Source organism: Notothenia coriiceps, unplaced genomic scaffold (assembly GCF_000735185.1).
Source record: "Notothenia coriiceps isolate Sejong01 unplaced genomic scaffold, NC01 NC01_scaffold00026424, whole genome shotgun sequence".
Lineage (NCBI taxonomy): Eukaryota > Metazoa > Chordata > Actinopteri > Perciformes > Nototheniidae > Notothenia > Notothenia coriiceps.
In genome coordinates, this window is record NW_011359125.1 from 261,901 (window position 1) to 281,689 (window position 19,789).

The 19,789-nt window shown below is 40.8% G+C and overlaps 2 protein-coding genes across 6 annotated transcripts; one reads left to right on the forward strand and one right to left on the reverse strand.

Annotated features, from left to right (window-relative positions):
• Positions 1-826: 826 nt before the first annotated feature.
• Positions 827-9,204, forward strand: ppp2r2ca (protein phosphatase 2, regulatory subunit B, gamma a). Of its 3 annotated transcripts, none has more exons than XM_010784610.1 (10): positions 827-1,082; positions 1,556-1,937; positions 2,284-2,381; positions 2,554-2,737; positions 3,186-3,298; positions 3,548-3,725; positions 4,937-5,101; positions 5,190-5,359; positions 6,141-6,232; positions 6,563-9,204. In XM_010784610.1, the coding sequence occupies exons 2-10, from the start codon at positions 1,874-1,876 to the stop codon at positions 6,858-6,860; spliced, it is 1,362 nt and encodes a 453-aa protein (XP_010782912.1). In that variant the 5' UTR covers positions 827-1,082; positions 1,556-1,873; the 3' UTR covers positions 6,861-9,204. The 3 variants fall into 3 exon arrangements, with proteins under 3 accessions (XP_010782912.1, XP_010782911.1, XP_010782913.1); XM_010784609.1 differs by having other exon boundaries at positions 827-1,078; XM_010784611.1 differs by having other exon boundaries at positions 827-1,078; positions 1,744-1,937.
• On the reverse strand, positions 9,016-18,978 carry wfs1a (Wolfram syndrome 1a (wolframin)). 3 transcript variants are annotated; one of them, XM_010784606.1, is made up of 12 exons: positions 18,844-18,978; positions 17,757-18,326; positions 16,138-16,217; positions 14,760-14,904; positions 14,509-14,682; positions 14,043-14,123; positions 13,821-13,960; positions 13,600-13,725; positions 13,195-13,440; positions 12,387-12,665; positions 11,972-12,135; positions 9,016-11,807 (listed from the first exon to the last, which is right to left on the reverse strand). In XM_010784606.1, the coding sequence occupies exons 2-12, from the start codon at positions 18,322-18,324 to the stop codon at positions 10,631-10,633; spliced, it is 3,180 nt and encodes a 1,059-aa protein (XP_010782908.1). In that variant the 5' UTR covers positions 18,325-18,326; positions 18,844-18,978; the 3' UTR covers positions 9,016-10,630. The 3 variants fall into 3 exon arrangements, with proteins under 3 accessions (XP_010782908.1, XP_010782910.1, XP_010782909.1); XM_010784608.1 differs by having other exon boundaries at positions 14,043-14,120; positions 17,757-18,329; XM_010784607.1 differs by having other exon boundaries at positions 13,600-13,722; positions 17,757-18,329.
• Between the last annotated feature and the right edge of the window lie 811 nt (positions 18,979-19,789).

The window sequence follows — 19,789 nt, forward strand, 5'->3', positions numbered from 1 at the left end:
GCCCACTCATATTCTGGGATATCTTCACAATAAAAACACAAAGAAACACAGGAATTAGTCTTACTTCTTGTTAAATAAGTATTTCTGGTTCACTTCTGGTTATAATGTGTCTAGGCACAGTTAACATTTTTAAAGTTAGGAACTGTGGGGTATAAATATAGGTGAATAGCTTTGCTTTAATTGGACTTCTGCGAACTTAAGGCCAACCCTACATTCAGACCTATATATTTATTGTACTTTGAGTGCAGCAAAAAATGCACAGAAAATATGACCAGTATCGTACAGTATAAGAATGAAGTTACGGTGTTAAGAAAGGATGTCAGTGTGGGGTAAAATCACTTAGTACATGCAGGCTTAAAGAAAGTAATGCTTACAAAGAGGGATGTCATTAAAGGTTTTTTATTTTTAATGCAAGCGTTGTACATTATCAGTTAAGGGCAAGATAACAAGAGACATGTAAAAAGAGTCAGGAAAATCTTCTTTGTTATTGAAAGAATGAACAACAAAAAAAGTAATAGGAAATAGCTTTTCAAAATATGTTAGTGAAGAGCAAGTTCCATTGAATTGTCACTTATTCCATTGATACACAGTCTCTGAGATGGACGCAATCATTGTTGTGTGTACATTTAATTCATTTTTTAAGGAATGCTCTATTGTTTAAAAGCACTTCCTTTAAAAAACCCACATTTTATTCTGAATCAGTGTTTACACACCACTCATTGTCAAACTGCTCCCTCTGCTGGCCTCTCCCTCATCATCTGCAGTGGGCTGGTCCATGGGTGACAGCTGTGCTCTGATTGGCTGCACCAAGAGGAGGCTGCCATGACATAGTGGATGCTGCACAGAATCACTTCTACAGCATCAGCAGGCAGCGAACCTCCATCCTCCTCATTATCCCTCTCTCTTTCTCTCTTTTTTCTCCTCCTTTGCCTTTCCTCCTCTCACCACCACCCTCGCTCTCTCTTTTCTCTTCCTTCTCCTCCTCCTTGGACAGACACACAGGCCTGCTCAGGCACTCTGCAGCAGAGGACACACACGCATGCCAGCAGGAATAGCAGCAGCAGCAGCAGGCGGACTGGTAGGTGTGCTGAGGCCTGTCTCCCTCCTGCCGCACAGGCAAGACACTGCGTTCTCCTCTGATCTCCGTCAAGGACTATCTATTTGAGAAGTGTGTGTGCGTGAGAGATGGTATCTAGAAAGTAACCAGGGAGAACTACCACACCCTGCGAGCATTTACTACCTCTGCCGGAGCTACACAGGCTGAATGTTACAGTAGACATGTACATACTTATATCCTCTTCTTGTTTCTGTGTGCATACAGAAGAATTTATATTCTCTCTTTCTCTGCTAGAGCTGTTTGTTATTTTTCCTCCATTCTACAGCTCTGGGATTTGCTTCAGCGTTGACTAGGCCTTGTTCTTTTACACACGTGTATCTTTGCTAATGAGTGTCTTGAATGTCTAACAAAGGTCACACCATTTGGTATGCTGTGTGCATGTATTGTGAGCCAGCCTATGACAGCCTACCTCTTTTTTCTTTCCAACTTCACCACCAGGCTTTCTCTCCTCCTCTCACTACCTCACATCTTCTACCTCACCACTTTCCTCTTTCCTGTCTTTCCAATATTTTCTCATCCTCTCACTCCTTTTCTTCTTTCTTAAAACCCGTCTTTCTCCTCCCTCTCCAATCTCATCTCCATCTCCGCTTCTCGCCTCTTCTGCTTCCGGCTGGCTGGTTTTGCAGGATGCCTTGTTCCAGGCCACTCCGCTAGGCCCCAGCAGCATGGGCGCAGCCTGGGCAGGGAGAGAGAGCACGGATCGGACCCTTCCCCTCAGGACGGGTGCGCTGGCGGGTCACCCTACCTCAGCTTCAGATGGGCGAGGACGCTGAGAGCCCCAAAATCAACCACACCTTCCTGCGAGACTACGTCACAGAAGGTAGAACAGACGGTGTGTCATTGCTGTCTCTGTGGTGTCAGATAACATGCTGGTATGAGTGAGTGGATTCATTTCAGCTTTTTAAGTGCATTATCGTACCACTTCTAAATATAGAGAATGGATGTTGACATTGATCACTTCAGACACTTCATTGTTGGGGCATGTTTTAAAATGTATAATTCATTTTCTCATTGTCTATCCCATCCACATTTCTCTGAATTCTCCACCCTCATTTTCCCTGTGCCTACTTAATTTTCTTGGAATCCCATCATCTTTATATCTCTTTCAGCCCTTTGTCTTTTATTCTAACCGTTATTTGCCTCACATTTGTTCTGTTTTTCTTTAGCTGATGTCATCTCTACAGTGGAGTTCAACCAGACAGGGGACCTGCTGGCCACTGGGGATAAAGGTGGCCGAGTGGTCATCTTTCAGAGAGAGACAGATGTGGGTTAAACCTGTAAAATAATCAAAACTATCACCCTATGACCATGGTGTCCATAGAGCATGACTTATTGGTTACTACCTACCCCCTTAACCACTGCATGCTGGCTTTACCTGCACATTACACATTAACGTTCTTCCAAACTTTGTTTTCTTCCTCAATTTCCATGGACAGTCTAAAGGGGAGTCCGAGGAGGTGGGGGAGACAGGGGACTCTGGGGAATACAATGTCTACAGCACGTTCCAGAGCCACGAGCCAGACTTTGACTACCTGAAGAGTCTGGAGATTGAAGAGAAAATCAACAAGATAAGATGGCTGCCACAGCAGAATGCAGCACATTTCCTCCTCTCCACCAATGGTGAGAAACCAGTTAACCAAGGACATAAACTAGATCTCTAAATACAAGTAAGGATTATCTGGTAGACCCGTGTGCAGCTTGTTTGTTGAGATATAGACTGATAAAGACATACGTTTTGATTGATATAAAAAATGACAGGAAGGACTGGCTTCATCCATTACCTAGGGGTTAAATATGACACCAAGCCAGTCATCGGAGTCACATCTGTGGGTCCAGAAGTGGCACCATCCTGCTGCACAATATTTGGTTTTGTGTGAAACCAAATATTGTTATATTTACTTTCATTATATTCCTGTAATAAGATGATCATCTGAATTGCTGTGGAAACTAGCTATTTGATTAATAAATTATTATCAGGTGTCTTCTCCACTGAGTGTAGCAATTATCCTCAGCTTTCTCTCAACAAAATCAACTTCCCGAGATGTGCAAATCTTTCTGCCTGTCACAGATAAGACCATTAAACTGTGGAAGGTGAGTGAGAGAGACAAGAGACCAGAGGGATACAATCTGAAAGATGAGGAGGGACGGCTCAAGGACATCTCCACCATCACCTCTCTGCAGGTACACACATAAATACACACACACACACACACACACACACACACACACACACACACACACACACGGAAGCCCATGAAAGGTCACCATTATTGCCATCTGCCATCAGGTTAATGTTGTAGCGACCTCATGTGACCCCTGACTCTCAAGTCCTATATCCTGTGTGTCTTGTTTTTTTTCTATCACCCTATTTCTTACCCCCTCTCTCTTTCCGCCTCTTTCATTCATGCGCTCTCTGTCTTCTTATCCAAGGTGCCGGTGCTGAGACCCGCAGATCTGATGGTGGAGGTTCGTCCCAGACGTGTGTTCTCAAACGGACATACATACCATGTCAACTCCATCTCAGTCAACAGCGACGGGGAGACCTACCTGTCTGCTGATGACCTCCGCATCAATATGTGGAACCTGGGCATCACGGACCGCAGTTTCAGTATCCTTCTTAACAGTTATTGTTTTTTTTTATATCATAAATATTTATTTTTGTATGTAACATAATCTTTTACTCAAGGAAGGTTTGAAATGCCTAGAAATTCTGAAACTGATTGAAAATACAATGACATCTTTATCACTGTTATTAAACTATGAGAGTGTAATCATAGTCTTTACTGCAGCAGCAATGTGAAAAATATAACAGGATGGATTTTAAAGTAAAAATACTTTTGTTAAATACATTTAAAGGTAAAACAATAGTTTAAATACTGTCACAAAAATGCAATATTATTTTTGTGTTTAGTTGACATAAGTCATAATTAACAAAACATACAATGAAATCTTATTAAGTTGTTTAACAGATAATGACATTTAGATTGGAGCCAGATAACATTTATTTTTCGCTGAATCTATGTATTAAAGTATACTGTTAGTGCACACTAACTCCTATATATGTTAGCGTTCAATTTTATCCCGTGAACTAATAGTGTTGATATGCACTACAAGCAAGTGTATCCAAATGTTTACATGTTCTTAATGCTCACACACAATTCAATTTCTTTAAAAACGCATACAAATTGAAATATGCTTTTACATTCCTGCTGATCTCAATTCATCCTTGATGTATATTTAATATACAGTAAACAGCCAGTGACTATGGTAAGATTGTGTTTCGATTAGAGTGCTGTGTGTTCAGCGCAGGCCGTAGCTTGTAGGAAGGGGGGGGGGGGGGAAGGGGCATGTGGTGATTTTCCCATTCAAATGGAAGCTGACCTAGAAAATCAAAGAAGCATCTATGGAAGAAGAGTTTAAATTATTCACTCAGCAGTACACTTTCTACTGAACCACACAGGACTGACACAAATAGAACAGAGAGAGGAGCGCAGTGTGCATGCATATTGAGGGTCGGTTGGGAAGCATTTTTTGGGGTTGTGATTATAAATTGAGGTGTTGGGAGAACATGTTGGAACTGAAGAAATCAAACATTCATACAATACTCAAAAGGATGTAAGATACATTTGATGTCCCTCACTCTGCCCTATTGTCTATGTCATTCCTCTGCGAATGTGCCTTGTCACTCTACACTTCAAAAGTATTAGGCCATATTCCACAACATGTGTCATCACACTTTGTCTATCCTAGAAGCCTTTGATTCTCAAGGCTGTGGTTTCATCTCTGTGATGTTCAGTCCCTAACAGAACTTTTTCTCAGATATTGTTGACATCAAACCAGCCAACATGGAGGATCTGACGGAGGTGATAACGGCAGCGGAGTTCCACCCCCACCACTGCCACCTGTTTGTGTACAGCAGCAGCAAGGGGACCCTGCGCCTCTGTGACATGAGATCTTCCGCTCTCTGTGACAGACACACCAAACGTGAGCATGTTGTGGACATTCACAACATTTTGCAAAACAAAATATGCAATGACAGTTGTGAATAATCGATCACTCTGTCATTGGTCAGTGTTCGAGGAACCTGAGGATCCAGGGAGCCGGTCCTTCTTCTCTGAGATTATTTCCTCTGTGTCGGACGTCAAGTTCAGCCACAGTGGACGTTACCTGCTGACCAGAGACTACCTCACCGCCAAGGTGTGGGACCTGAACATGGACAAGGGGCCTGTGGAGACGTACCAGGTATGTTAGCGTATCTGCTCCCTGATCTTTGTCTCCTCCATGTGTCAGTGAAAAGCTGAAAATCTTTTCCTCCTTACCCACATTTCTAAAAATGGGGTTACAACGGAGCTGATCCAGATTTGCTGCGGTCATGATGTAATATCGGAAATGTGGGCTGGCTTCAGAAACGTCTCTGTATCAGAAACAATGCGCAACGTGTTTTGGACGTAATATGGTTTTTGTTTACATTAGCAAGCATCGCTAACACTCAGAGCTAACCTGTACTGGAGAGAGTATGCGTTAAAAAAGCAGGGCATACAAAGGAACTCACCTTGTGGTAAACCCGCAAGAGAAAAAGCATTTGAGCTCTATACTGTTTCAGAAATAATCCTTGATGTGGTTTGGAACACAATGTGGCGTTTAATCATGGCAGCGTTTAGCTGAGTATCTTGGTAGAATTCTCCTGCATGAGCTCTCGTCTCTATCTTAAAGCTACAGACCCAGAATCAGCACTTCTCTAACAGGACTGAAATAGAGGGGTATGAGGCATGGCTAGAATGGGTGATCTGTTTGGTATTTTGAGCCAAACACTTCAGAGACATGTTTTTTATGTATCTGAGACATATAATACATGTCTAAAAATAGTATAATAGGAGGCCGTTAAATGTAAATAAATATGTCCAGTAACTGTAACCATTGTAGCCTGTATTTGTACACTTTTCATGTTGTCGATCCACAAAACCACCATGTATAGTTCTGATCTACCCCAGGAACTAAGGTTGACTGTCTGCTCAATCCCCAGGTCCATGAATACCTGAGGAGCAAGCTGTGTTCCCTCTATGAAAACGACTGCATCTTCGACAAGTTTGAGTGTGTTTGGAACAGCTCAGACACGTAAGTGGCTGAGATAAATAGCAGCAAAGAAAGACAAAGTACAGTATATTTAATTCCATGAGAAAGCAAAAGAGGGGGAGTGTGTCAGTGTGTTTCTGCTTGCAGCAATCCCCTATATGCTCTGCCTCTGCCATTATCCGACATTTAAATCAATCCCAGAGACAGGCTTTGCAGACATCTAATCAATCCGTGTGCTTTCAATTTACTTTCTTTCTTTTCCCTTTCTTACCCTTCTGCGAACCATACTTTTTCTTCTGTTTGATATTTTCACTGCATTCTCTTGCCCTTCTCAATATGACATCTCATTATTTCAATCTCTCTTTTCCTCAGCGTGATCATGACAGGGGCGTACAACAGCTTCTTCCGGATGTTTGACAGGGAGACGGGGCGAGGCGTAACCCTGGAGGCTTGGCGAGAAAGTAGCAAACCTCGGGCAGTGCTGCGGACCAGACGTGTGTATAGCGGTGGTAAGCGTCGCCGCGGAGATGTCGGCGTTGATAGCCTGGACTTTACCAAGAAAATCCTGCACATGGCTTGGCACCCATCCGAGAACATCATTGCCATAGCAGCCACCAATAACCTGTACATCTTCCAGGACCGTGTCAACCCTGAGACGCAGTTACAGTGACAGAGATGGGATTATGGACAATTACAGACACAAAGAAGTACAAACAGTGACCCAAATATATTTGGATGTCTTACTGACGACGTTGGAAGTGGACCCTCTATAAGATGATTAAGTAAAAAGAAAGCTGTTTCACATCCGGAGATTGCAACGTCTGTTTGCGTTGCAAGGTCGGAAAAATAATATAATCACAAGACTGTTAGTGTATTTGTTCAACACTGAGATGAGTTGACGTCTCCAGAACCCATCAGGACATGTTTTTGGTTCCACTTCTCCCATTTTTAGATCTGCTCCACTGTAGGGGCACTAAAAGAGGTGCGGGGACACCTCTCCATCTGTAATGACTCCGTGCTGTTGACCACACAATGTTGCACTCCTCACTGATGTGCTCTGGTATCTTTGGACACCATATATAAAGTAGGAGAATGGTAGTAACAGAGAGGGAATGAGATGACGGATTCACAATTATTTTTGCCAGACATTTAACGGAGTGATTTTATTATACAGCTCTTCACAACAACATCCTGAACCCCTTATTTTCTCTCTATCGGGTGACAACAGCAACCGAACCTCTCCTTTTAGAGCAGTGCACTTGGAGATATAATTCATAAATGCCCCATCATTTTTGCCATATCCACTGTGCAATAATAGCACTAACAAAAACACAGTGCAGCAGTATTCCTGCTTTAAGATATTGGCTCTTCTTCTACAGGCATACACTATATTTACTCTTAGCTGTAAATATTCAATGTTCTTTTTTTAAGGTGGAACCAATTTTGGATCCAGACAGCTAAAGGATGCATTTTTTGTCTAGTTAGTACACTGCATATAAACCAGGGATCCAATGTATAGAAGGATTGCAGAGTTGCACTATTTCTGTTAAAGACTCGATGAAGGGGCTTCTTTTTGTAGCAGTACATAGAAAGGTATTTCTGGCTGTGGCCAGCTAGGGTTGAATTGTGCACAAACCAACACTCACGGTTTTGTTGTGTATATAAAGCCCATGTTAGTTTTGATTAACGTCCCATTCTTGCCTACATACCTGTGCTGTAAATGACAGAAAATGAGAGCGACAGTGTGTGTGTCGAAGTGAGTCTGATTTGTGATTCTTTCTAAATAGACAATTGTTGAATTTATGCTGAGTGTTATGTTCATTTAAAATGGGCATCAGCAGATTTGGAAGAGGTCTCTTGGAATCAAAGAAAGGATGGAATCAAGGTACATTTGTTTTTAGATGAGGCTCCTGATTGAACTAATCAACGTTTTGATGAGGGAGTTTGTGTCCGGTGTGTTTGAAGGTCAAAGGTTATCATCAGTGCAATAGGTTATTATGTACACTGCGAAAAATTACTTTAGCATTCAAACCATGTCTTGTGAAATGATCATGTAACAGATTGGTAATGTTATTATAGCATATACCTCACAGTGCAACATGCAACTCTGAAGAGGATAGCTTAGGATGTAAAGCATTAAGGTGATGTCTGTGTTGGACTAAATTCTGTGACTTGGTCAATATTTGATTGTTTACAGTGAAGTGCATTGTTCTCAAGTGGCCTTGGCCCAGGGGGAATTAGAACATCAGTGCAGAGGTGAAGGTTGCACTTTCCAGTACTGATGAATAAACCACAGTTTCAAGGTGAAAGACCTTAGTCCCAGAGAAACGAAGGAAATTCTTAGTATGTTTTACTTGTTTGCTCTCTCCTCACTACTCTCCCCCTTTTGTTTCAAAGTCCCAGATATTTATGTTCTGCTGCTATGTTTTGGTCTTCACTGTCCTCCAGTGTTGTTGAACGCAGAAGCGGTCTTGCTCTGATTGGTTTAACAAAGTGTAAAACACAACAAAATCCACAATGACACGACAGGCCACCTGAGGCATTATATTAGGTCCAGCTGTCAGTCCTCCTATGGTGAGCGGTAGTTTAGAGCAAGTCAGCTGTAATCACATCAGAACCATCATCACCATCATCACCACATGCAATCTGTGAAAGGGTTTGTGTTCAGGGGCACAGCAGCTGCATGTTGCCATTACTCAATGCTACTAGCGTGTATATCTATCATACTTTTAAAAAGAAAAGTCTAACATGAAAAAAACACAACTCAAATGAGGTGAATGAAAGGAATGTGCATTAATAAAATAACATGAAATCTGACAAAGTAATGTGTTGGATCGTTTTATGTCTTTGTGTATATATATTCATTGGACATTTTATTTTTTCATCAATGAAATACTTTCAGACTATGAACCTGAAAAAAGCATCCGTGTGGAAGTTTTGTTTGAAAGGCAAGCACTTTATTACTCATTGCACGCTCCCATAAGCTCCATTACTGAATAAACTCATTCACAGTATACAGGCCCGAAATCAATGATTTTCATTCAAAAGGTGAATTGAGGTTACAGTTTAATACTGTTCATATATATGGCTTTTTATGCATTGCAAGTATTTAATGCTAATCATATGAAAAACAGCCACATCTTTAGCTTTGATTAGACTTTAGCTTTTCTGAATGTACAGTTCAAAATGATTTAATCTGTTTAAGTCGAATAATTTGCTCAAGCAATAAAGACATACTTAATACTTCTATTTATATAGTGAGGCAACGTTGCATATTTTAAATCTGTGGCAATTTATTCGTTTTTTTTATTATCGCAACACCAGGATAATGTAAAGGCACTACTGGCCCTCTATTTCTACGGAATGAACTCTATTCAATATTTATTTGGTATGTCTACAGTCGGATTAACCACCCAAAAAATAACTTACTTTAAGAAGTTTCACCTACTGGTGAATTCAGTCACTTCACTCTTGACATCTTAGCTGTGGCATTTTGTTGTTGAGTATGAAATACAAACCATGAAACTGAGACTACAGCTGCATACTTTGACAAGTTTGTGGGTTTATATACAGCCTCACTGCAAACGTGAAAAAAAAACTAGGTCAATGTTTTAAGATTAGTTTCTAAGTTGAAATTGAATGCACATTGTAGCTTAAGGCACAGGACAATCTGATTATCAATTAAAAATAAGATTAAGACCAGAAACTTTTAAGACAAAAGAGCCAGATATTGTTTTGCTAACAGACCCAAGAATAAATAATATGTCACACAACCTACATAAATAAATAGCCAGATGGACATTTACATCACACACATACTGTACTGTACATGCAAACATATTCCTAATATGAGTAAGACATTCCTTAAAAGCAGCAACAATATTGCTTTATCAAAGATACATTTAACTCTGATCTTTGATTCTCAACAAGTGTACCGTATCTTTAGTAGAAATCAGCGCTTAACAAAAGCTTCTTTGCATACAATCTGGCACCTTCAAATTACAGATTTGTATCAAATGTAAAACAATACTGGAAATTGAAACGTGAATTTACAAGGTCATACTTTAATGTTGGATAAAAAAAAAAATTATACTTTTTTTTGTCTGGGTTTAACAGGATTAAAGCAAGTGTGACAGAAGTCTAAACCCAAAGCTGATAAAAGCAGTCAATAACGGTCAGTTAAGGTATGTGAACCATAGAAGTGAATTATTTGTAAACTCATGCACTACCATGAAAAACGTTAAAGTTACGATAACTATTGCATCATTAAAAAAGCAATACGAAAACATGAACTGTAGATCCATGTAGGATCAAATTGTAAACATTACCACAAGTTACATAAGTAACATGATCACAATGCAAAAAAAAAGAAGAGCATAGTTTCCTTCAGAGATGTAAGTGAATCCTTAATAATTTAGCTTGACTGTCGTGTTGACTTACTTATGTGTTGATTTTTGCTGACAGGAAGGGAGAAAAGAAAAAATCAAAGGCAAACTTCAAGGCTCTCATTGTGGTGCGTCTCCAGTCCCCTTCTATCTTCACCTGCCTGCCTCCAGTCAGCAGAGACGAAACACAGTCCAGACAGCGAATTGCCTTCAACTCGAAGCAAGGAGCTCTGTCTCCTAGACTTCCATCCAACTTGGTGCTGAACTCCACCATATTACCAGGATTTATGTTCAGCAGAACTTGTTTGAACTCATGGCTGGCTATTAGGACTATATCCCTGGCTGGGTCTTCCACAATTGCATCCCCGATCATCCCTACTGTCACCGCAAAGAGGTGGCTGTCAAAGCGCTTGATGTGGCAGGTGTGCTTGGCCAGAGCCTTAATCTCACACATCTCTTCCTCTTCTTGTGTACCGAGCAATATGGGCAGTGAAAAGGTACCAGATGCATCCAAATGGGCAGCCGTTAGGTTTGCAACTGTATCATTCTTTGGTTCACATTTGGGATACTTCTCTCCATATAAGCAGCGCAGCCAGTCTCCTAAGAACACTGGCAACATGTTGATGACCGACTGTGCCCCGTTATCCGTATCAGCCACCCGGACATGCTTAAAACGGCCTATCCAGGTGACTCTGTGGCCATGCAGGTGGCTACAGAAGAGCTGCGTTTGGGCCTTGCCTTTCAATTCCCAGGCAGGTGGCCCGCACGCCTGACTGTACTTTCTCCAAGTCAGTGTGGAATTGTACACTTTCTGTCCCTCTGCATGATACACATAGATAGAGAAGAACAGGATCACCATGGAGATACAGAGTAAGATGAGTTTGACTGGGCCGCGGTGGGTCAGTGAGCGGAAGACATCCAGAATAGACATGCTGAACCGTGTCCACAGCCGTAGGGTGACAGGGATGGCACAAACCACCAGGGTCACAATCACCTTCATCAGTTCCAGCTCCAGGAACCACTTGAAGACCTGGATTAAGAGCATGGCAGCGAGGCCAAAAGCCAAAACAGGCAGGGCAAACAGGAAGAGGAAGTAGGCCACACAGGTGCGCATTAGACCCACGGCAGAGGAACTCTGGAGGAGCACCACAGAGAACTCACACCACATGAAGCACACAAGGTATGGAACCAGGAAGCAGTACGTCCCTCTGAAACCACGCATCCTGGCCATGCTGAGGGTGGAACAAAGGGAAAGAAGAGAAAATAAATATATATTTTCAAAGGGCAAAAATAATAATTAAAAAAAGCTGCAGTGGACTTTAAAGCCCATTGACACAATCCAGTATTTGAACTGTTATTAAACAAACATCCAATAGAGCACTTTGCTTCTACTTACCTGAAAAACAGATAGAACAGGTAAACATACAGCAGGCAGGGGAGACTGAGCTTCAGCACCACTGACTCCCCTAGTGGCAGTGTGGCAACGGTGCGCCCCAGCAAACGGAGCACTGTCATTTTCTCTGGCAGGAACTGGGTCAGGCAGCACAAAGACGATGCGACCTGGATTAAAAGTACAAACAAAAACTTGATTTAGTTCAAGCTTAACTTTAAAAACTTGAGAATTCACACAAAACAATACTAAGGGTTTTCTTGAAGTAGTCGAAAATCGACAAACCACTAACTTGCTTTATTCTGTGTTGAAGTGTAACTGGTAGTAATATTGGTAAATATACCCGTGTGATTTTATGTTAATAGGATAAAACATGCAAAACTGTGTTTCTGATCATAATGTTGTGCCAGTGTTGTCTAACCTCTATGACCATTGCCCGGCGTGCATACGTCGCAGCAGTGGGGCTGAGGCTCTTGTAGCTGACGGCAGTGAAGAATATGGCCACAGTGGAGAGTTCAGAACAGGGGATCCAGCCCTTATCAGCAACAGGGAAGGAGAAAATGACAAGGAAAACGGACACAATAAAGTAGAGGTATGGTTCAAGGTTGTTCCAGCCAAAGTTGGTCTCTGCTTGCTCCACATCCAGGCTGGGTTCAAAACGTGTCAGAAGAGATGTCAGGGCTCTGAAGTTCTCCCAAGTCTGTGACAGAAAATAGAAGAACAATGATAGGCCAAAGGAAAAAAAAGACATTGCTAAAAGTTATGGAAGGAATATGGGACATTGGGCATTTGGGCACAAACTACTTTTGTTGTGCCTCTTTTTACTCATTAAGTGTGTACTTGAAGTTGTTTTGTGTCTCTTAATATTTGGTACGTGTCTCTTCAAGTGAAATCTTTCAGATTACAGCCATGAGGGGCTCTAAATCTTTATGCCCCTGGGCGTGTCCCCATGAATACTTTGGGTTAAAAATAAGATTTTTAATATCCATAAAGCAGTACCACCAAAACTGCAAATTTCGATTTCATGTTATTGCAACAGGTCAGATTTATTATAAAATTGGTGTGATTTTTGACACTTAAAAAAATGACTGTATGAGTCCACCTAATGAGTTTCCCACTGGCATAGTTAGTAAAAGAGGCGTTGACAAAAAGGAAAACTTCCCACATAATCTTCTTGACAGAACAGAAAACATGTAGCAAGAATGTTTTTTGCAATAAAAAGAAATCACCTTGCTGCTTTGGAAAACACGCAATGTGCAGATGATCATAGAGATGAAGGACAGGTAAAAGACGAGTAAGGGGATGACAAAAGCGAACAAGTCAACTGTCAGGTTACTGATGATGAAAAAGAAAATAAGAGCGTTGACGTGTTGCGTGGGGATGGCTGTGCTCAGCCACTGGACACCGGCCCGAGACGCCCAGTCCACCAGGTGCTGTTTCATCTCAAAGATGGCATGCAGTGGGTACTGCAGAATCTGCAGTGAGGAAAAACAAATATACAGAGAGACCAGAGACATTATCATTCAAGAACCAGGAAAGAAAATTATATCAACAAGCATAAAACATCCACAACAAAAAGTAATGAAGGATCATTTAAGCAGTATAGAATGAATTGTTACACTAGCTATGATTACCATTAAGCGTGATTTCATGTCCATGGCTTTTTGCATTCCCCCATTGTCCATCATCCCACTTCGGCCAAAACTCCAAGATCGTTTATAGGCCTTCTTGCATGTTGATGGTACCAGCTCAGCCTTCTGCTTTAAACATAATATCAGAATGGTTACAATTAAACATATAATGTCACCTGTGTCTTTATGATGACACATACATTTTTGCTGATGTGGTCTTTCACCTCCTCTCTTCTGTCATTAGGCGTAGGGCTTTCAGTCTTGGCCTCGACCTGGCTGTCAGTTTGAGATGTAGAGGGGACAATACCTTGTGCATACTTTTTAGTCATCTCTACAAAGTCATCCATGTCCACCATCTGAGAAGCTAAGACCACAGAAAGGAAGCGGTTATAAAAGAAAAGATATTATATTCTTGGTCTGTGTGTGTCCTCTGTCCGCATACTTACACTTATTGTTGACCATGCTCTCCAATACTTTCTGGGTCTGGCCTGAGGTTGGGACAGGATTCCTGCTTGCAGTGCCACCTACTGTTAAAGAACGACCACAACATCACTCAAGTTAAAAATATTTTCCTGGAGGCCTGCATGTAATGTGATATCTTCAACATGACAGCTGCAAATAATGAAATGACAAAGGGGAATATGTGATATACTTGACCCAATGGAAGCTATCATAACAAGCAATCTGAGCAGTCCGTAAGGCTGGATTGTTGTCAAAATTCATAAAAGGCTCGATATGGTGTTGATGTTGTCTTTGTCCACATGACTTTAATTCTGTGTATAGGCATGTTGTTTAAGAAATGTTAAACAAATACAAAATAAAAAGAAATAAAATATATTTGCAGGTTAGGTATAACCCTTCATCGTTATAATCTTCTTTTTTTTTTTTATTACAGTTGGATATTCATCCCACCTGGCACTGCATTGACCTGCCCGACATTTTCCAGCATTTCAGACACAGCCACCTTATTCTTCCTCTCAGGATTCAGTTTCCAGTACATCATCATGGCTGCTTTACGCACAGCCAGCTCAAACCTACTCTCTGTTGCCAACTTGCGCACGTGCACCTCATTTTCTGGGGTGATTCCTAGTAGAGGATGACACACAAAGAACAGTTAAGAAACTATAAGCACCATTACAGTTTATTGTATTTTGTAAAGGTACCTTTTCTCTGGATCCAACAGCGCTGCAGTGCCCTTGATGCACCTTTTCTTCCCTGTTTAGCTGCTTTAATCAGCCAATTAACAGCCAGACGACTATTTAGCTCTGTGTCCTTATCTTCAGAAAGAAGCAAGTAGTGCTGAGCCAGCTGAAATACAGACGGGGAGATGATATTAGCGTGGGGGCTTGATCTAGCTTGATCTAAGTACAGTCACACAAAGTCAGCCATTAGTTTGCATGATACTCAAGGCACACTATTTATATTTCTTTGGTAGAAAATGGTGACAATCTGAAAGTTCAAAGTTAAGTACATGTAACACAACAGATGACTAAACAACCCATCATTCCCTGTCACTGTGGCCATCAGTGTCAATGTTTGTCAATGGCAAACAGCCTGGGGGAGGCAGGGCCCTAGAGGCATATCAAGTGACTGTTTTCTAATCTTAACTGTCATTTCATAACTTTCTTCTCTCACAGTTATCATTACATGTGCTTGTTTATAGGGGGACGAGATCATGTGAAACCACATGAATATATTTCTGTCTGTGTTAGATACAACAAGCCTATCATCTCAAAAACCTGATTTATTAGAACGCATTTCAGGTTTCCAAGTTCTTTAATGTCATGTCAATTGGGTAATGTCATGTGCTCAATAACTACAATAGAGCAGTAATTTCCACATTTTGGATCTAAGGTTCCCCTCAGTAATGCTCATTAAATATATATGTGAAATATCAAATTGACAATGTAGTCGCGCTTCTCTCATACTGTAACTATATACCTTACCTTAATGTACTGTGTATGACTGTATGTTCGCTTAGCATGTCTTACATAATGCACAGCGTGTCTATTATAGTATAGGAGGCAGCATTGGATCATGTTATCTGTTCCTTAATGTATGTACATCCATGTACTGTCTTGGTCTGGGCACATATTTTGACATGTTCCCTTACACACACACACCCTGTGGTTATTTAGGTTCTTGGTATTTGAAAATACATGACATGTAGCAGAGGAAAGATTAAGCCACTTAGGAATGTACCCTTTCAGAGCTAGTGGGTATTAAATGTAAAGTCTCATCTTCCACCTCAAGCCCCCCCTTTTTCTGCTGCCAGCACCTCTTTTTACATCTACCAGTTAGAAGCCAAAAGTAGAAAAGACAGTGTGCATATTTTAATATTTACAAATTCAGTACAGTACTGCAATACACTGTAAAAGTGTTCATAATGAATTCTATGTCCGAAAGTATTTTGGTGTATCATATGAAAAGCATGGAATCATCTTCCAAGTGGACAAAAATAGACACATGCTCACAACCAGACTGAGGCAACCAGCAGGACTGAAAACAACGCCAAGTGCCAGTCTGGGGGATTTAACTCACCCGGGTCTGGGCTCTGGCATCACCCGCAGTGGCCTTCTCCTCCAACTGCTCCAAAGACAAATCTTCCTCTGGTTCGTCATCTGGAGGTGAACAGAGGGGATCAAAAAACGACTCTCTCAATCAATGGATTACATAAAACTGTCACTGACAAACTTGTATCAGAGAGTGCCTGTAATGAAAGAGCAGTGGGACACAGTGCTGATTTGTAAACTATATGTTAATGGCCAGTGATAAATGAATCCCCGTGACTTATCTTGTAACATGAGAATAACTAGAAGTCAGAGGATCAATGTGCAAATAGGTACATCTGTCTTTCTGAGCAGACATCCTGTGACAAGACCAGAGAGCTCCTTCAACACTGTTCATCAATACTATGTCACACCATTACTTGTAAATTGCATTACGTTTCATAACTGCTTCTGTCAATCCAGTTTCCTTTAAGCACAAGGGTTCATCCTCTTTGCCTGTGTCCCTATTTCAAATGTCACAGCCTCTTATGTACAGCAACAATATTTTACAGTTGTTTGTTTCACTTTTATCATGGGGGAATACAAACATCAGTTTAAATGAGTAATTATTAAAATCAGTTACAAATAAACCTATAGGTATCATTAATTGTAAAATCTAAATTGGTTCCTTAAAATTCCTCACAAAAGGCGAGTATGTACCCGATGTCTTCAACAAGACAGAAAGGCTAGCCATTACTAGCATGTGAATCTTTACATAGGTACAGCACTGCTTTTAACTAAATGCTAATGTCAGCAAGCTAACATAATACACAAAGACAATGCTAACATATGGATCTTATCATGCTTTCACGTGATACGGTACGGGGAAATTGGGTCAATAAAAGGATTACAAAACTTTCATGAAATATTCTCAGAACCATATTTACAGTATATAAACCTCATAGAAGCGCCAAATAAAAGGTCAGGGATCACCAGTCATTATAATTCATGGTCTGGGCACTATGGATGTATGTACAAAAAGTCATGACACTCCAGTTGATATCATGAAAAGCCAAAAATGCCAACCTGCTGTTGGTGCTAGAAAAAGGGACCATGGAACCACTAACTCTTCTAGGATTCATCCTTTAGAATATAAGCACAGACATTCATGCCAATGTATCTTATAGTGGCTGAGATATTTCAATTTGGACCTCATAGGAGATTAACCAACCTTCAGCATTACTAAAGAAGTTCACCAAGGCATGTGTTCATGCACGGCAAAAGGGAAGACGCTGCCAAAGTATTCGTACATATGTTGACTACTTTTAACCTGCCAGTCAAACAGTAAAAAGGAGAAGGTAATGTATATGTGGAGGCCCTTACTCTCTCTAGAACTTCAGTCACTGAGTAAAACCAGTAGTCAACACAGTGTAGATGTCGAATGAAATGGAGCCATTGGATAGTATAAACACCATTATTTAATTTAATTCAATTGCTGTATTAATGTCTGTTTATGTATGACACATTTTATGCATAGAAGTTGCTTTACAAAACATGATTAAGGTGTCTAAGTAAAGATAAAGAGATGTTTATCCAAGACGGGTTAACTCTGCTTTGATAACTTTTTAGGAGTCTCATTTAATCAAAGACTCAAAGCAAAGGCATTCTTACCATCTTCTATATCCTTTTCATCCTCCTCGGATTTCCTTAGTCTTTCCTGTATTATTACCCGCTTGGCCATGGAGGCAAAGGTGCGTTTAACAGTAGTGCTGGAAGAAGTTGCAGGATCCACAGTGGAAGCAGGAGGGGAGGAAGACTCAGAGGAATCTGTTTGAGTGTTAAGAGCCATGGTGGCAGATGTGAAGGAGGCAGATTTGAGTTTGGAAAGGGATGACATTTTTGGGATTTCAGGAGCAGAGCAGTTTGTAGTTTTGTTTGGAGGAGGAGAGGAGGGTTTAGGTGCAGGTTCAGAGAGCACTGTGGGACTTAATGGCTTTGAACCCTCTAAAGAAGGAAGGGAAGAAATGGTGGGAATGGATGTTGGAGAGGAGCTAGTTAATTTTCTGGGTTCTGAGGTGGTCTCTTTTGAGGATGAAGATTTTGCAAGGTCAGAGGCAGTAGCAGAGATGTTATTGGAGACTACAGGAGGAGAATTTATGGGGGAGGGAAGAGAGGATCCATCCAGGATAGGGCATGACGCCTGGGTGTTGACAGCAGTGGATAGGACATCATTCTCCATATCTTCTGGAATTAAAAGAAAAAAGTTGTTAGTAAATTATCATGTAGCTAATTTCAAGCATACACTGTAGCAAAAATAATCGAGGTCATTTCTAATATTGAGTGGTAAGTGAAGACACAGCTGTGGGCCTGACACTGTGAGCTCCCTGTCAGAGAGGACAACATCCTCTGAATAGTTTGCACCTAAAACATGACACCTTAGGGAGTTTTGACAGCGATAGAAACACGAGTGAATCCGTGTCAACATTGTGAAAGAAGAAATACATAGGATAATAGAAACGCTGTTGCACATGCACATGCAACTAAACAAAACGGCAATTGTAAGTAGCAACATTCTGTTGATCAGACACTTTCGTTAGAAATTAAAATATTAAGGGGTTACATTAGAGAAGTTTTACACATGCATCACATGGTAGCCTACATGTGCGAGTATACAGTACGTGAACTCATGTCAGGTTAATTATTGTTACTAAACCTGCGCCATGACAGCACTGACTAAAACAAAAGAAACAACACTTACTTGGTAACTTAGTGAGCAGATGTCCTCAGGATAAAAAGTAAATTGTCCGACTGAATCTAAAAGTTGTATCTGTAGTCCATGCTGAGCTCCATGCAATCCACACAGCTCCTCGCAACAAGACACGCACACTGGCAGGGGCGAAATGCTCATGTGTCTTGTCTATAACAACACCTTAACTTTAGGGCCTGCCCTCTTGAAATAGTCTCGTCCTTGATAGGGTGAAAAAACTGCCAGTCAAATGACCAATACACCTGATTGGTTAGTATTGGCTTATTGCTTTGTAAACCTCTGAGGGGAATTTTAACAATTTCGGTCGTGTCTTCGAAGGTTTTCTCACAGCTCTCTCTTTAAAATCTTTAAAAAACCAGTAGTGGGTTATTGGTGTCGAATAAGACCATAGTATTTCAACAAAACGTTTGCAGTATTGAAGTGGATTATGGGGTTAAGGGTCAAAAGCTCTAGGCCTACTCTTGAGTCTGACATTTATTCCATATGGCCACAATACAACGGTGACTTCTGACAAGTAGAGGTAGGTTCCACTTTCACTGGAGGACTGGCAGTGGCCCTGTAAAGAAAATAGTGTAGCTTAAAGCCAAAAGCTGCAACATTATGTACACCACTTTTAGCTTTACTAAATGAAAATGTTTATTTTTAAAGACCATACTGTATTTACATTGACAATGGGGCCTATGTCCTTACAATGCTATGGATAATACATGTTTTTACCAGTCTATGGTTTTTACATACAGTATCTTCCATTAACTCACCCAACCTGGAAACGTTTCTTTATACTCATCTCTTTGTTTAATTGGAATTAATTTGTCAAGATTCAAGTAAATAAAATGATAAAGTGTTATATTACTTTCACATAGCCAAATAAGCATTTAACCAAACTAACCCTTAGTTGTTCAGTAAATTTGTTTAGTCAATATGAGTATCAATACAT